General features: G+C 40.0%; 1 protein-coding gene across 7 annotated transcripts in view; it reads left to right on the forward strand.

Moving 5' to 3' along the window:
* The window catches only part of APC (APC regulator of WNT signaling pathway), a 189218-nt gene that overhangs the window by 115500 nt on the left and 56067 nt on the right, over positions 1 to 17651 (forward strand). For all 7 annotated transcript variants that reach the window (XM_073344697.1, XM_073344696.1, XM_073344701.1 and 4 more), the window contains one exon: positions 13792 to 13875. In XM_073344697.1, the coding sequence (XP_073200798.1) occupies positions 13792 to 13875 (84 nt within the window). The remainder of the gene's footprint in view (positions 1 to 13791; positions 13876 to 17651) is intronic.

Consider the following 17651-nt stretch of genomic DNA (forward strand, 5'->3'; position numbering starts at 1 on the left):
CTAGCCTGCCTTAGCTGGGCAGCACCACTGACGGGACTTTTAACATCCCGGTCAGCAGTGCTGACCAGAGCCGCTAGGGTCCTTGGGTGCTGAGCAAGGCAACCCAGTGCCTTACATGCCATGACCCAGTACTGGGTCACGACCCGCCCTTTGAAAACCACTGATCTAGTCCAGCCTCTTGCACTGAGACAAGAAAGACATGTGGAAAGAAAGATGATGCAAGGGATATAGTTTAATTAGGCCACAACCTTATTACTTAACTCATCTGGGAGCTAACCAGCAATAATTTGTAAAAGGAAGGTCATGATTCCTTCCTTAATCACTTTCCTCTAGTGGAAGGCTGCTCCCATTCCTCCTCCCAACATGTTCCCAGCCGATTGCTGGGAGCCCACTGCCCTCTCCTTCTATGAGGGTTAAGGGACTGGGGAAAAGGGGGCTGTGTTTCAGCTGTACCAGACATTAGGAGCCCTAATCCTTTCCCCAGCTTCTTTAGGGCTTGTTTCCCCTAAGTCCACTTCCAATTCTGATTTATCAGTGAACCAGACTGTCAAACAAACACTTGCACTGGATAGGAGCCAGTATTTTCCCTGAGCCCCACCAGCTCATGTGATGCCCCCCCCACTCTCAAAGTCTCTGGGGGGGGGACCTTAAAGGGATATACTACCCTTTTTTCGCACCAGTCAAGATAAAGGGAATCTTGCCTTAAGGTTGTGGAGCTTACATTTTCTAGATTCAGATGTGTCTGAAATTTTGTAAGCATAACTGTTCTTGTGAGATTTTGGCTCAGACTATCAGAAATCTTGTGGAAACAGGTGGCTTTACAAAATTTCCTATATTTTTGGCCCCAAACTCTTAAACTGTTCAGGATTTCAGCACTGTCAAATCTGTTCACAAATCTTAACCTAAATCTAACCTAGATTAGAGCTTCAGTTTAGTATTTATAGATATTGCTTCATTCTAGCATTTATAGATACTACATCTTTAGATGTCTGAAATATTCTTACATCTAACTTATTTTTCCTAACCTTATTAAGTGTTTTAAATCAGATATTATTATAGTTTTATTTTAGCTTTACAAAAGTGATGATAAATTCACCTGTAATCACACTCATTAGTAAAATTATAATTAATTATAATAAAGTATTATTAGGATTTGTACACTGTATTTTGCATAGGAAGACTCTTTATCCGCAAGTCTTTTGTTAATAATCGAGATGATTTAGAACATAAGAACAGCCATACTGGGTCAGACCAAAGGTCCATCTAGCCCAGTGGCCAGTGCCAGTTGCCCCAGAAAGAATGAACAGAACAGGTAATCATCAAGTAATCCATCCCTGGTCGCCCATTCCCAGCTTCTGGCAAAGAGAGGCTAGGGACAGCATCCCTGCCCGTCCTAGCTGATAGCCATTGATGGACCTATCCTCCATGAACTTATCTAGTTCTTTTTTGAACCCTGTTATAGTTTTCGCCTTCACCACATCCCTGGCAAAGAGTTCCATAGGTTGACTGTGCATTGTTTGAAAACTTAGAAGTATTATTTTTTAAATGAATTTGATAGAAATTAGGGCTGTCAATAGCAGTTAAATCATGTGATTAACTAAAAAAATTAATTGCAATTAAAAATTAATCACACTGTTAATAGAATTGAATACCAATTGAAATTTATTAAATATTTTTGGATTTTTTCTTCATTTTCAAATATATTATTTAGATTACAACACAGAATACAAAGCGTACAGTGCTCAATTTATATTATTTTTCATTACAAATATTTGCTCTGTAAAAAAGATTAACAAAAGCAATAATATTTTCAGTTCATCTCATACAAGTACTTTAGTGAAATCTCTATATTATGAAAGTGCAACTTACAAATGTAGATTTTCTTTTTGTTACATAACTGCACTCAAAAAAAACAATGTAAAACTTTAGAGCCTACAAGTCCACTCAATCCTCCTCCTTCAGCCAATTGCTAAGAGAAACAAGTTTGTTTACATTTACGGGAGATAATGCCACCCACTTCTTAATTACAATGTCACCTGAAAGTGAGAACAGGCATTCGTATAGCACTGTTGTAAATGGTGTTGCAAGATATTTACTTGCCAGATGTGCTAAAGATTCATATGCCTCTTCATGCTTCGGCCATTGTTGCAGAGGACATGCTTTCATGCTGATGACGCTCGTTTAAAAAAAAATGTGTTAATTAAATTAATGACTGAACTCCTTGGGGGAGAATTGTACATCTCCTGCTCTGTTTTACCCCCATTCTACCATATATTTCATGTTATAGCAGTCTTAAATGTTGACCCAGTACGTGTTGTTCGTTTTAAGGACACTTTCACTGCAAATTTGACTAAGTACAAAGAAGATACCAATGTGAAATTTCTAAAGATAGCTACAGCACTGGACCCAAGGTTTAAGAATCTGAAGTGTCTTCCAAAATCTGATCAGGACGGGGTGTGGAGTATGCTTTCAGAAAAGTTAAATGAGCAAAACACTGATGCAGAAACTATAGAACCCAAACCACCAAAAAAGAAAATTAACCTTCTGCTGTTGGCGTCTGACTCAGATTATGAAAATGAACATGCGTCAGTCCGCACTGCTTTGGATCGTTATCAAGCAGAACCTGTCGTCAGCATGGACGCAGGTCCTCTGGAATGGTGGTTGAATCATGAAGGGACATATGAATCTTTAGTGCACGTGTGGCATGTAAATATCTTGTGATGCTGGCCACAGCAATACCATGCAAGTGCCTGTTCTCACTTTCAGGTGACATTGTAAACAAGAAGCAGGCAGCATGATCTTCTGCAAATGTAAACAAACTTGTTTGTCTGAGCGATTGGCTGAGCAAGATGTAGGACTGATTGGACTTGCATGCTCTAAAGTTTTACATTGTTTTATTTTTGAATGCAGGTTTTATTGTACATAATTCTACATTTATAAATTCAACTTTCATGACAAAGATTGCACTAAAGTACTTTATGAGGTGAATTGAAAAATACTGTTTCTTCTATCATTTTTATAGTGCACATATTTGTAATAAAAATAATATAAAGTGAGCAGTGTACACTTTGTATTCTGTGTTGTAATTAAAATCAATATATTTGAAAATGTAGCAAACATCCAAAAAAATTAAATAAATGGTATTCTGTTATTTAACAGCATGATTAAATGTGATTGATTTTTTTAATTGCTTGACAGCCAAAATAGAATATATTGCAAAGAAACCAAAGGAAAAAAATGGAAATTTCATGTAAAGGACATAAAGTTAAAAGAGCATTCCTATATTCAAACAGATTAAAGGAACACTTGAAGATTAATTAAAAATCATGCTCAAAGTATCAGTAATACCCAAGTGAAGTGGTTATCAGTATAAAATTAGACATTATCTATTATATCAGTAATACTGCCCATTGTGTTAGTATTTCTCATATTTGGTTTGAGACTCAGTCTTCCATCATATTAAAGAGAAGGTAGGTGAGCTAATATCTTTTATTGGACCAACTTCTCTTGGTGGAAGATACAAACTTTGGGCTTCACAAAGTTCTTCATGTCTGAGGAAGGTAATCAGTGTCTAAGCTAAATACAAGGTGGGACAGATAGCTATACATAAGGGGCTCACACATGCTGTAGGAGACCACTTAAAATAAAATGGGCAATTAAGGGTAGGAGGAAGAGGAGTGTATTACCAATTGTTGTCATCAGTCTTAAAACCAATGTCTTTGAGTTCCTGGTTTTAGTGTCTAGCAGAGTTCTGAATTTAAGTTCCCATGTTTGCCTTTGAAAGTGTGGTGCAGGTTACCTTTGAGTACTAGGACTGAGAGGTCAGATATGGAGTGATTGCTTTGTGAAAATTGTTCACTCATGGGTGACATGATATTTTTGTCTTATCATTTTTCTCTGAGAGTTTGTTTGAGAGTGCAAAAAGAAAAGGAGTACTTGTGGCACCTTAGAGACTAACCAATTTATTTGAGCATAAGCTTTCGTGAGCTACAGCGTGAAAAAAGCTTATGCTCAAATAAATTGGTTAGTCTCTAAGGTGCCACAAGTACTCCTTTTCTTTTTGCAAATACAGACTAACACGGCTGTTACTCTGAAACCTGTCAATCTGAGAGTGTAGTGATTGTCTGGTTTCACCCATATAGTTGTTGGGGGCATTTAATGCTCTGGATGAGGTACGCCACTTGTGATAGGCATGTTTAGGACCCATGAATCTTGAAAGGTGTGTTATTGTGTAGTATTGATTGTCATAGCAGTGGAGATATGTCTGTAGGTTTTGCATCTGTTCTAACAGGGTCTAGTGTTGCTTTAAGTTGGTGTGCCTGATCTGTGGGGAGCTTGCTTCTAATGATTAGCTTGGTGAGGTTGGGGGGGTTGTTTGAAGGCCAAAAGAGGGAAGATGATTTCTTTCAGTATAGGGTCTCCATCAAGTATGGATTGTAATTGTTTGATGGTACCCCAAATGGGTTCCAATGTGGGGTGGTTGGTGAAAATTAGCGGTGTTTGGTCAGCGGGTTTTTTTTTCTGTGTTGAAGCAGGTTGTCCTGGGCTATTTGGGTGGGCCATTCTATGATGCGATCTACTTCTCTGGTGGAGTGTTCTTGCTTGCTGAAGGTGGTTTTAAGTTTGATAAGGTATGTATCCCAGACTTTCACCTTGGCGCAAATTCTGTAGTATTTGAGTACCTGGCTGCACATAACAGATTTCTTGGTGTGTCTGGGTTAGTTACTGGATCTATTTAAGTGTGGTGATCCGGGGTTTTCTTGGATATAGGCCTTCTGTAACATTCCATTGTTGGAGCTGATCGTGGCATCCAGGAAGTTGATGCTAGTGTGGGAGTATTCTAGAGAGTTTGATGCATGGTTGGTGGTTGTTGAAGTTGTGGTGGAAATGTAAGACAGCATTTAGGTCATCTCTCCAGAGGATGAAAATATCATCAATGTGTCTCAGTTATATCATTAGTTCCATAGTACATTTTTCCAGAAATTCTTCTTGAGGTAGCCCATGAAGAGGTTTGCATATTGGGGAGCCATCTCCTAGTACCGAGAGCTGTTCCCATGGCTTCGACAAAGAGTTTGTTGCTGAATGTAAAATTGTGATGGGTGAGGATGAAATGGTTGAATTTGGTGATGTGTTTAGGGTGGATTTCCTAGTGTTGTACGTTATCTTGTAGGTATTTGAGGCAGGCAGCGATACTGTCATGATGAAGGATGTTGGAGTATAGGAAGGTGACATCCATGGTGGCAAGAATGATTTTCTGGGGGAAGTTGTTAATGCTGCTAAGTTTCTGGAGGAAGTAGCAATTGATGTAAAGATACAGTGTGTAGTTTTGTCCGTTGGGGGGTGTCCAGTCAACTGATTCTTTTTTCCTCATGATCATCAGTGGGAATGTGGTTGTTGTGGGGTGGTGTCATCGTTGTGAAATAATTCCTCAATGTGGAGTCTGCAGAAGAATTCTTCTAGTTTTCCACTTGTTAGTATGGTATCAGGTTCTGTGGTGGGGCAGAAGTTCAGTCCTTTGGAGAATGAAGATACTTCAGTTCTTTTTGGGGTGATCTTTATTGATTGATTAGGTTGGAGTGTCGTATCGTGTCTGTGTGGTGGGTCCTGGTCTCTTGGTTTTTCTCAGAGGTGGTCTGTTAGTTGTGGAGTTACTGTAGTTGGTTCCATGTTTTGTTTTTGTATTGGATGGCTGTCATTGAGTTATTTGATAGTTGTTTTGGGTTTCCTCCAAGATCTCCAGGTAGGTTTCCTGATTTTATTTTTTTTTCTTCCAGTGTGTTGGAGCATGTGTTGGTCTCTTTTTTGAGAAGGTCCCTTTTGGAGTATCTAAGGTGCAGAAGATAATTCCTTAGTTTTTCTGAGGTCCTTCTGCAGAGCTGTTCATCATGTTTGGAGTTATATGTAGTGGTCAAAGGATTATAGATGGTGAGTCCTCCTGGGAATGATATTTTATTTCTTGCATCTGTTTGGGAAGTAGATGTTGCTGTTCAGTGTAGCTTACTTTATGGTGTGACATTTCTATTTTAATACTTACAAGAGTTTTGTTTAATTTTATCCCAAATTTCTCATACGATTTCCAGTGACATAAACACTGCCTGGACATTTTTTGTCTTCTCCTTATCTTTATAATCTAAATCACTTCAACATGTTCTTACTCAGATCCTGATAAATATCCCGCAATATTTTACAGTTCGGCATGGACACAGATGAAAAAGTATAATTTTCCTGTGCTTTGTTCAGTGATTCTTTCCGTGTTAGACTAAACTATTTCAGATTTGGACCAGTGTGTGAATGAAACAGGATTCCAGACTTCTTTATTGCCTTTATTGTTATTAATAGTAAACATAAGCATTTATTTTATGGTAGCACTTAAAAGCCACGATTTGGATTTAGGGGCCCAATTGTGGCAGACACTGTACGTACATATTGTTACAGGGTCAGGCCAGATGGCTACAGGAGAGTGATAGAAGGTAGATACATTAGCCATAGATTAAGCAGGTCCCCTTTCTCTGAGTAAGATAATGGGCTGTTCCAGAACAATCAGGAAGTTGCTGGAACCAATTATGGCAAGCAGGCTAATTAGGATACCTGGAACCAATTAAGAAGCTACTAGAATCAATTAGGATAGGCAGGCTAATCAGGGCACCTGGTTAAAAAAGGACTTCACTTCAGTTAGTGAGGCGTGTGCGAGGAGCTGGGAGCGAGAAGGCGTACTGCTGGAGGACTGAGGAGTACCAGCATTATCAGACATCAGAAGGAAGGTCATGCGGTGAGGATAAAGGAGGAATTGGGAGGAGGCCATGGGGAAGTAGCCCAGGCAGTTGTAGCTGTCACACAGCTGTTACAAGAAACACTGTAGACAGCTGTGATCCACAGGGCCCTGGGCTGGAACCTGGAGTAGAGGGAGGGCCTGGGTTCCTCCCATCCTCCCAACTCCCTATTGGATAAAGGAGGAGTTGACCTGGACTGTGGGTGCCACCAGAGGGGAAGGTTCCTGGCCTGTCCCCCAACCCACTAGGTGGGCCAGCAGAGACCGCGGGAATTGTTCTCCTTCCTTTTTCCCATGCTGACCAGTGATGAGGTTAGCTGAGTGGACAGCAGGTTTGAGCCACTAGCAAAAGTGGCCAAACTGAGGGCTGCCGTGAATCTCCGAGGTGAGCAGATCCGCCACTAAGGCAGAGGAGGAACTTTGTCACAATATATAAGACATAGGTGCTGATTCCATGGATGCTCTGGGGCTGGAGCACCCACAGGGAAAAAAATGGTGGGTGCTGAGCACCCACTGGCAGCCCTCCCCCAGCCCCCAATCAGCTCCTCCTCCTCCATCCTAGCGCCTCTCGCCCACCACGATCAGCTGTTCCGCAGCATACAGGAGGTGCTGGGTGTGGGGAGTGAGGGTAGGGTGTCCTCGGGGGAGGTGGTGGGAAGAGGCGGGGCGGGGGTTGTGCACCCCCAGCATCTCTGAGGTAAGAGACCATATCTGGCACACAATAGGAAATGTATTAAGATTTTAAACAATGTTTCTTCCCCATGAATTCCTCCTTTTCTTGATATATTATTTTTTCCATTTCTTATCATGCTGTTTTTAGATACAGTAGAACCTCAGAGTTATGAACACCACAGGACTGGAGGTTGTTCGTAACTCTGAACAAAAGGTTGTTTTCAAAAGTTTACAACTGAACATTGACTTAATATAACTTTGAAACTTTACAACGCAGAAGAAAAATACTGCTTTCCCTTTATTTTTTAAGTGGTTTACATTTAACACAGGACTGTACTGCTTTTTTTAAATATCTGCTGCTGCCTGATTGCATATTTCCAGTTCCAAAGAGGTGTATGGTTGACTGGTCAGTTCATAACTCTGGCATTCGTAACTCTGCGGTTCTGCTGTAACACTTTTCTACTCATACTTTCAAACGCTAAAGAGGAAAGGATGGTCTGGTATTTAAATGACCGCACCAAGAGTAACATGATATGGGTTTAATTCCTGGTTCTGTCACAGTTTTTCTGTGTTGAATTTGTACAAATCATTTAATTTTTCCATTTCTCCATCTGTAAAATGGAGATATTTCTCTATTGCACAAGGTACTGTAGAGATAAATTTTTTAATGTTTGTGAGGTACACAAATACTACTGTGATGAAAGCCATATAAGTACCTAGTTAAATATTTCCATTACATCTGCTAGATTATATATTTTGCCAGTTTTGTTGCATCTGTTTGTGGCAAAAGTTGCCTCAAATCCTGAGAAGTCTGAATTTTTTTTCATTTATGGACCCATTTTCTCCTATTGGTTTTGAGCAATAAATTACTAATAGCACTTAAACCCAATTTTGGGGCAGTTTCAGTCAGACATAGAATCATAGTAGAAATAGAATAACTTCTTTGGGTTATCCATTCCATCACTGTACCAATGCAAGATTGTTCCCGACAATACATTTTTTTGAATGTTTTTAGTATAATTAAGAAAGTTCTTCTGTTCCTAAAACTCTGTTGGCCTTTTTGACTAGCGCTGCACAGTGAGTGGATATTTTCAGAGAACTATCCACAGTGACTCCAAGATCTCTTTCTTGATGGTAACAACTAATCTAGACCCCATCATTTTGTATGTATAATTCGGATTATGTTTTCTAATGTGCATTACTTTGCATTTATCAATCTTGAATTTCATCTGCCATTTTGTTACCCGGTCACCTAGTTTTGTGAGATTCCTTTGTAACTCTTCACAATCTGTTTTGGACTTAACTATCTTGAGTAATTTTGTATCATCTGCAAATTTTACCCCCTTTTACCTGATTTTACCACTATTTACTCCTTTTTGCTGATCATTTATGAATATGTTGAACAATACAGGTCCCAGTACAGAGCCCTGGCGGACACCACTGTTTACCTCTCTCCATTCTGAAATTTATTTATTCCTACCCATTGTTTCCTATCTTTTAACGAGTTACTGATCCATGAGAAGACCTTCTCTCTTATCCCATGACTGCTTACTTTTCTTAAGCCTTTGGTGTGGGACCTTGTCAAAGGCTTTCTGAAAGTTTGTGTACTATATCCCCTGGACCACCCTTCTCCACGTTTGACCCCCTCAAAGAATTCTAAAAGATTAGAGAGGCATGATTTCCCTTTACAAAGCCATATTCTCTCTTCTCCAGCAAAATTGCAGGAGTAATACAAATTAGAATATAGATATACTACAGTAACTAAGCTCTGTGTGAGAAAGTTTGTACAGCATTAACCAGCACTACTAATCCTGCTTTTTTGTGCTTTTCTGGTCACATTTTTAATGCTATTTTTTCTGTATTTTTATAGTAAAACTAAGGGGAAATATTAAGTAGACATTAATGGGGGTGTCTATAAATAAGATGTTCAGTATTTTGGAACAAAATTTAATCATGCAATCCAGGGTGCAATTTTAGTTCTGCTCATGTTTTTCTGAACATTTGTGAACTTTATACCAAAAAACAAAAAAAAACCCAAGAAAACAAAAAAACACTAACTTTGGTTTTATAGTTGATTTGATTTTGTATGTGTGTCTTGACTCTGTCATACCCAGTGTGATTTCAGTGGAATAGTTGAGTTCTGTGTCAAGACTCAGCTGAATTCACAAATTCATCAGATAAAGGCTGATTAAAAAGGACAAATTCTGAGTATGTTATGAGGAGTCTTCATTTTTGGCCTTAAAAAAAGGTTCAGAATCTGTCTTTCATAATCTGTTCTTTGTGCCTGATCTTTCCCCATTTTTTCCTTAACTTTTTCTGTTTCCTTTGTTATTTTTTCCTCTTAGCTTTCCTACATCATAAAACAGTAAACACACATTTAAAATGTCCTCTTACGATATGGGGAATATGGCTCTATATAGTACTTACATATTTTATTTATTTCATTGAAATGTTTTTTCCTTACTGTGACAGGAACCCCGGGGTACAACCTGGAACTGTGGGACTGCTGTGCCCCTTTAACTCTCCAGGCTGGGCTGTCTCACACAATGCTATGCCAGTGACAAGCAGCAAAACACCTCCAGGCACTGATCACTCGGCCATCAGCATGTGGAGCCCCACAACCAGCTAAATCGCATGAATGCTCCCTGAGCCACTCATAAGTCATATAGAGAGGGGCACCAGCAAATCATCCCAGCTAGATATATCCCATTTTACACTGCTCAATACTCCATTGGCCAGTGCAAGCTCATTAATTAGTTCGCCACTTTGTCAAAGGAAAGTGGACATGTGCCAGCTTTTGTAATCTGAGCTGAGATTCCCCCAAGCACTTCAAACAAACACACACTGTTTTAGGTAAAATATAAAACAGATTTATTAACTACAGAAAGATAGATTTTAAGTGATTATATGTAGCAGACATAGAGTTCAGAGTTGCTTACATCAGAATAAACTCAGTCTAAATTCTACAGACTAAGCAAGATTTGAATCAAGCAGTCTCTCACTGTAATAGATGTTACAGGCAGTTCACAGTTCTCAATACACAGGTTGGATCCCTTCCCAGCCTGGGACCAATCTCTCCAGTTCCAAGTCTTTGTCTTCCAGACAGTCTTCCAGGTGTTGAGGTGAGGAGGAGAGAGGCCAAGTGATGATGTCACTGTCCCTCTTTTATATTTTCTTCCAGCTGCTAGAAAGATTCTTGGTGTGATGTGGCAGGTAAGGCAGATGTCATTGTGTACGTGCCGCCTTCAAGAAGTCTTTGGGATAATGGATTCTTCTTGATGGGCCATCAACGCCTGTCTGGCCAGTGATAGTTGCCCCTTTGTTGCTACTGAAAGGCCTACCAGCTATGGGCATCTCCCAACCTCACAACATATTTCAGTAACACACATAGCAATACTTCATAACTTCACATTCAATGATAGTACATACAGTTCAACAGGATATTAAGGTCCAACATATCAAGACTTTTAAAATGATACCTCACAAGGCATGCATCATACAAAACATATCATAAACATGTGACAGTGGTGAACATGGGAGATCCAGAGTGCTACTTTGAGGTACAGTGTGTCACATATATACATTTAAAAAACTAGATCAAGCATTAGAAAGCAAGAGGCACTAATGCTTGCAAAACTTAAAATTAAGCTACAGGTATTTAAAATTAGGTTTTCAAAAAGTCTACACTCAAAACTATTTCATTGCTTCGAAACAAGAAACAAGATTATAGATTATAACATTTTACCTAAAACTTCATTAAAAGGACTTTAACAAAGCTATGCTGAACTAAAACTACAGCAGAAACTATTAAATAGTCAACATTTGGCACGTGTTGATACACATAGATATCCTCTGTTTTGTTGTAAGTATTGTGACAGGGTCGGGCCAGATGGCTATGGGAGAGTAATAGAAGGCAGATATATTAGCCCCAGGCTAAGTAGGTCCCTTTTCCCTGGGTAAGGTAACAGGGAAGGTTCCAGAACAATCAGGAACCTTCTGGAGACAATTAAGACAAGCTGATTAGAACACCTTCAGCCAATCCAGAAGCTGCTAGAATCAATTAAGGCAGGCTAATCAGGGCACCTGGGTTTTAAAAAGGAGCTCACTTCAGTTTGTGGTGTGCGTGTGAGGAGCTGGGAGCAAGAGGCACTAGGAGCTGAGAGTGAGAACGCGGACTGTTGGAGGGCTGAAGTGTACAAGCATTATCAGACACCAGGAGGAAGGTCCTATGGTGGGGATAAAGAAGGTGTTGGGAGGAGGCCATGGGGAAGTAGCCCAGGGAGTTGTAGCTGTCGCACAGCTGTTCCAGGAGACACTCTAGACAGCTGCATTCCACAGGGCCCTGGACTGGAACCTGGAGTAGAGGGTGGGCCAGGTTCCCCCCAAATCCTCCCAACTCCTGGTCAGACACAGAGGGAGTCGACCTGGACTGTGAATTCAGAAAAACAGCCAAGCTGAGGGCTGCTCTGAAGCTCCAAGGCAAGCAAATCCGCCAATAAGCACAAGACCCACCAAGGCAGAGCAGGAACTTTGTCACAGTATATAGAAAACTGGCAAAGGCTGACTATTTAGTGACAACAACTGTGGAAACTTCTTGATTTGTAAGTAAGGCTGTGAATCTGTCACAGAAGTCACGGATTCCGTGACTTTCTGTGACCTCCATGACATCTGCAGCAGCTGGTATGACTGGCCCGGGGGCCGCTTGAGCAGCTCGGGCAGCCCCTGGACCAGCTGCTCCGATTGCTGCTGCTGGGGCAGTCTCGGGCTACCCTCCCTCCCAGTAGCAGCAGGAGTTGGTGTGGGAGGGGGCTCAGGGCGGGGTTTGGGGCACGGGCTCCAAGCGGTGCTTATCTCGGGGCTGATGCTCAGAAGCGGCAACACATCCCTCGATTCCTAGGTGGAGGAGCAGCCAATCAGCTATTCGCGCTGCCTCTGCCTGCAGGCACCATCCTGGCCAACAGGCACTGTGGAGCCGGCGCTCAGGGCAGGGGCAGCACGCAGAGCCACCCTGGCCACACCTGTGCCTAGGAGCTAAGGGACATGTTGCCATTTCTGGGGAGCTGCGCAGCCAGGTAGGGTGCCTGCAGCCCTGCCCGCCCCCCACAGCAGCAGCAGGGCACCCGGGCCGCTGCCACCATCCCCTGTAAGCACCCAAGTTTTAGTTAGGGGTATATTGTACAAGTCATGGACAGGTCACGGGCCACGAATTTTTGTTTACTGTCCATGACCTGTCCATAACTTTTACTAAAAATACCCATGATTAAAATGTAACCTTTATTCATCAGCACCAGAAAAATTATCAGGCAGTTCTTCCAAATGTTCCAGTTCCATTCTTATGAGTAAGCTGAATATGACATTTACAAAAATGCTTGAGTAGAAAAAAGTATTTCCAAATATTTCAATATTCTGCATCCTCACAATAATAAGTCATACAGAGTGGAGTAACAGTATGATGTGACACCCACAACTGGTCACAGGCTAATTGCTTATAAACTGGACTCTTTATAGTAGCAACAGAATACCTTTAAAAAATAATGTAACTCCCATTTTGGGAGGATGAAAATGTTTTCTCAACCCTAAAACTATGAGAGAGATCTGGTTTTAGTGTCCGTTAATATCAAACTGTTACTCTTGAGTTCTTTTGAAGTTTACGTTTATTTTTTTGCTTAGTTTCCTATTGTTGCTACTTAGCAAGACTTCTGTATATAATACTGTCTTACTGCCTTTTATTATGCAAATTGGTGTTTCTGAAGTCAGTTTTCAGTAATGTAGAAGTAACTGTGATAGGGCTAACACAGGACTGTAGTAATATTCATAGTTTGCCCAAAGAATGGCTAATAATACATGGAAGTTATTCAGTATTTTACAGGCTGAAAACACTCTGCAAATGTAAATCCTTGCAAAACCTCTGTGCAGGATAGCTATGTATTTAGTTTTATCTATATTTTACAAACAGGGCATCTAAGACAGTGAGGTGAAGTAACTTTCTCAAGACAACATGATACATCAATGACAGAGGGAGGAAACTGTTTAGGCGGAAAAAGTGTTTTCTGGCTAATGTGTCTCTTACCATACTTTAATAGTTTATATAGTATGTCAGTTTAATAATAGATCCAAATTAATGTCAGTTGTGTTAAAAATCCAGATGACCATTACGCTGTGTAAAGTATTTTCACGTATGCCTCTTTCATGCGTATGCGCAGTTACTGAAATTATCACACTAATGAAGTAGTTCTGTTTTGTAGTCAACAGTTTTTGCCATAAACTCTTTTTTCACATTGTCATTTTCTACAGTAAATATTTCTTTTAAAAAAAAACAACTATAAATTTGAAAATTTATTCATTTTTAGGTAAGGGTGGCAAGAATTCAGCAAATAGAGAAAGACATACTTCGTATACGACAGCTCTTGCAGTCACAAGCAGCTGAAGCAGAGGTTAGTGAGCATTTGCCTTTTTTTGCTTAGAGGATGTGCACACGTGTGTTTGTATGTTTAAAGCAAAGCAAAAAGTCAATCCATCAACACTTAATAGAATGAACTGGGTGGGCTAGAATATTTTGGCTCAATAAATGACATGATGTAATTACAGTATATCTTGATGTTGGTTCCTCTGCTATAGTCTTTCTTTTCCTAGTCTTATCTTTGCGGGGGAGGAAGAAATATTAGTTTTGCTGCTAGTACTACTGTTCTTCTGCTTCAGCCAAGAAAATGGGTGCCTCTTGCTTTCTCAGCCATTGTAGCTTTATGAATTAATCAGTGGGAATTGCAGAGAGTGTCTTCTGTCTTCCTTGGCAGTACATTTTAATAACATTACTTCAGTGTACTTCAAATGAGCTAAAGCTAGAGATGCAGAGAGCAGCTTGGGTTACCGCTGCTCTACGGGTGTGGTGAGTACTGATATTTCAGTTAAAAATCCAGGTTCAAGAATTCAATAAAGAGACAAGACTGCAATACCTTGGAAAGGTTAGGACTGAGATTTAGCTCGTAACTATTATAGCCAGACTATTTGGTCAAAGGATTTGTCATGTTGTTTTCCTAATATATCTGACAAGTTGGAGTATAGTAATTCTCTTTCTAAATTTAGAGATCTGATAAGGCGTTATGTGGTTTGTTAATCTTCTGAGAAGTACAGATAGGAAAAGGGTGAATGCTTATCCAGTTTGTGTGAGACCTTATTTTAGAAGTCTTATGTCACGCTTCTACAGGAAAATACTGATATATAAATAAAGATAACAGGATTCCTGTGTCATTACATGCCAGCATCTATTATAGTGGTCACCGGTAGCAGCCACTGTAATTAAGTTGTAAATCAGTTTCCTTTATGAGCCCATTTTACATACTTGTATCTTACCCAAACATTGACCACTGGGGCTGAAATTTTCCGTAGTTGGTCTGTGTCCAAAATTGTGTTTTTAAGTTCAAGAAAATGTTCGTCATTTTGGAATTGAGAGGATAAAAACTAGCTTTTTTTCTAATATAAAAATAGTTCTGATAGTTATTCTCTGAAAAACAAACAGACTTCTTATAGTATGGGGCCCAAAACTGGACACAGTACTCCAGATGAAGCCTCACCAATCCCGAATAGAGGGGAATGATCACGTCCCTCGATCTGCTGGCAGTGCTCCTACTTATACAGCCTAAAATGCCGTTAGCTGTTTTGGCAACAAGGGCACACTGACTCAAATCCAGCTTCTTGTCCGCTGTAACCCCTAGGTCCTTTTCTGCAGAACTGCTGCCTAGCCACTCAGTCTCTAGTCTGTAGCAATGCATGGGATTCTTCCATCCTAAGTGCAGGACTCTGCACTTGTCCTTGTTGAACCTTATCAGATTAAATGTACCCCCAAGTTTTACCTCACTTAAAAACTACTTGCAGCTCATCTCCAGCTGTGTGGGGATGCTACTGGAGAGCAGCATGCGTGGAGGAGCAAGGCTGGAGTGAGAAATTATTCTAAGGGGCAGAGATAGCAGTCATAGCTAGTCATCCACACCTGGATCACAAATTGAGGATCTGTAGAGCTGGTACCAGGTGATATGGGAACAATGGCTGAGCATTTCAGAAACTCGGGGGCTAAAGGGGGAGGGGAAAGAGAGGGAGGTTCTGCCAACAGACTCAGGAGGTTCACTAGCTGAGGGAGATGGTATCTTGCTGTCAAATATTATAGCCACCCCTGGTGTAAGGCAGTGCAAGCATGGATTAGCATGGAAATATTACACACATTTAGATAGTGTGGGTGCTATGGGCTCATTCAATCTGGAAGAAGAATCCGTGTCAAATGCTCAGCTCCTATATCACCAATTGATATGTCTTGTGTAGACAAGGCCTCCCCCATTCTGCTGCAGGATTGTGGTACAATATGTAATACCCTCCCACTCTTTAGGGACCCTAATAGCACTTGGACACAACTACAGAATTAAGGACCATTTTTATCTAAACTTAAGTTATCTTGCCAGTGAGTATTTGGAGACTCTTCAATACACAAATAGGCCATGGCAGCATATCACATCAATGCAACTTCAGAAAGGGCTGGTTTTAGGGGCAAGAAATATATGTGACTACCTGGTTATTGTTTTTACTGAAAACTATAGAATTTAAAGCTCTTTGGGACATATATGTTTTTTTACAGTGCCTACTATAGTGAGGCCCAACTTTCTTGTGGTCTTTAGATGCTACTACATTACACATAAGCAGCCATTTGTTGTTCCATTAGGTTGGCATCTTTGTGGCATATATAAGGCTCCTATCCTTGTAGAATCTAGGACCAGTAGATACTAGTAGTATAAGCTTGGGTAATATATCGTACCAAAAAAATTCATCCTGAAAGAGACATTCAGAATAGAAAATTTCAGTCCAAAAGGTTAACATTTGGCAAAATTTTATAAGCAACTGAAAACCGGGTATTATAATGAAAAGTGTCGGGAAACTTTACCTACAGAGGTGGCACTGCCACCTCTGCCTTTAAGACCCATGTTACATATATATTCTGTGGAATGAAATGCTTACGCTATATTTAGGAGCCATCTACCTGTTTTGTTCGCAGTACATTTTTGAGTGAGGGCACCTCAAAAGATGAACAGTTTTGGCTGGCAACTACAAATGTAAATTTGCATACAGAACTTTTTTAAAAAGCCATTTTGCTGTAAATGCCTTCCTTAAATATTTTACTTTGTTTTAATTTACTGTACAGGTACAAGCACTGTCAACATAATATCCATAATTTGTAGTAGGTGAAGTGTGTTTTCATTGGATGATGATGATTTCTGTAGACAAAAGAGAGAGGATTTATTTTACCCAGAGATTATTTTCATCAAGCTTTAAGCTGTTTTTCTTATGCAACATGAGTAATTGCAGCTGTTAGGGATTTGGCAGACTAGTATTTTTCTTTGTGATTCAACAGCAGCAAAATTCAGCTTCATTTGTTTTAGTCTAGTGATTGGACCCTATTTTTCTGTTCATCCAGTATCCTTTGTTTTCAATTTCTTTTTTTTTTTTTTTTTTTTTTGTATCTGTGGTGGAATTACAGTAAAATAAACATTTATTCTTTTCGTATCTTCAGAATGGGGGTGTACCTTCAGTGTTTGAACCTCAAAAAAATAAAATGCATTGTGAAGTAACAATTCATTTTTGCCCAGAAAAGCCATCAATTGCAGCAAACAGTTGACTACCTTTGCAAATGATTAGTCACTGTTGTTCAAAATTAGAGCTATTGCTAGCCAATCAGTACAGTGATGATAAAAGTTCCACTATTGGAACAGATTTCAGGAAGGAGGGAGAGAGAGTGTGTTTGTTTCCGCCCATGCAATGCCCTGTACTTTAGTAGAAGGTACACTAACCTGCAAGCCCAGAGGCTATGAGTTCTAGCCCAGGCTTTTCCACCAACTGCTGTTGATATTTTTGTGCACTTCACAACCCGTACTATGAGCTAGGGTCTCAGACTGCTACCTTGAGGGATAACTATTATTCACCCATTTCAGATAAGATAACTTGCACAAGGTTATTTTAGGCAGTAATTGGAATAGAACCAGGCTTCTAATATAACAAAGCCAAGGCTAGAGTGGATAAAAATCAAGTTTTTAATTCTAATCTGATCTTTTTATTTAACTTGGATGTTTAGATTTCAGTTAAATATTTTTCATTTTACAAATAAGCCTATTTAAAATTAAATTTGAAATTGACAACCTATGTTAAGTCCTAAACTTACTACAAGCTATTA

The sequence above is a fragment of the Lepidochelys kempii genome, chromosome 5 (genome assembly GCF_965140265.1).
Source record: "Lepidochelys kempii isolate rLepKem1 chromosome 5, rLepKem1.hap2, whole genome shotgun sequence".
Classification (NCBI taxonomy): domain Eukaryota; kingdom Metazoa; phylum Chordata; order Testudines; family Cheloniidae; genus Lepidochelys; species Lepidochelys kempii.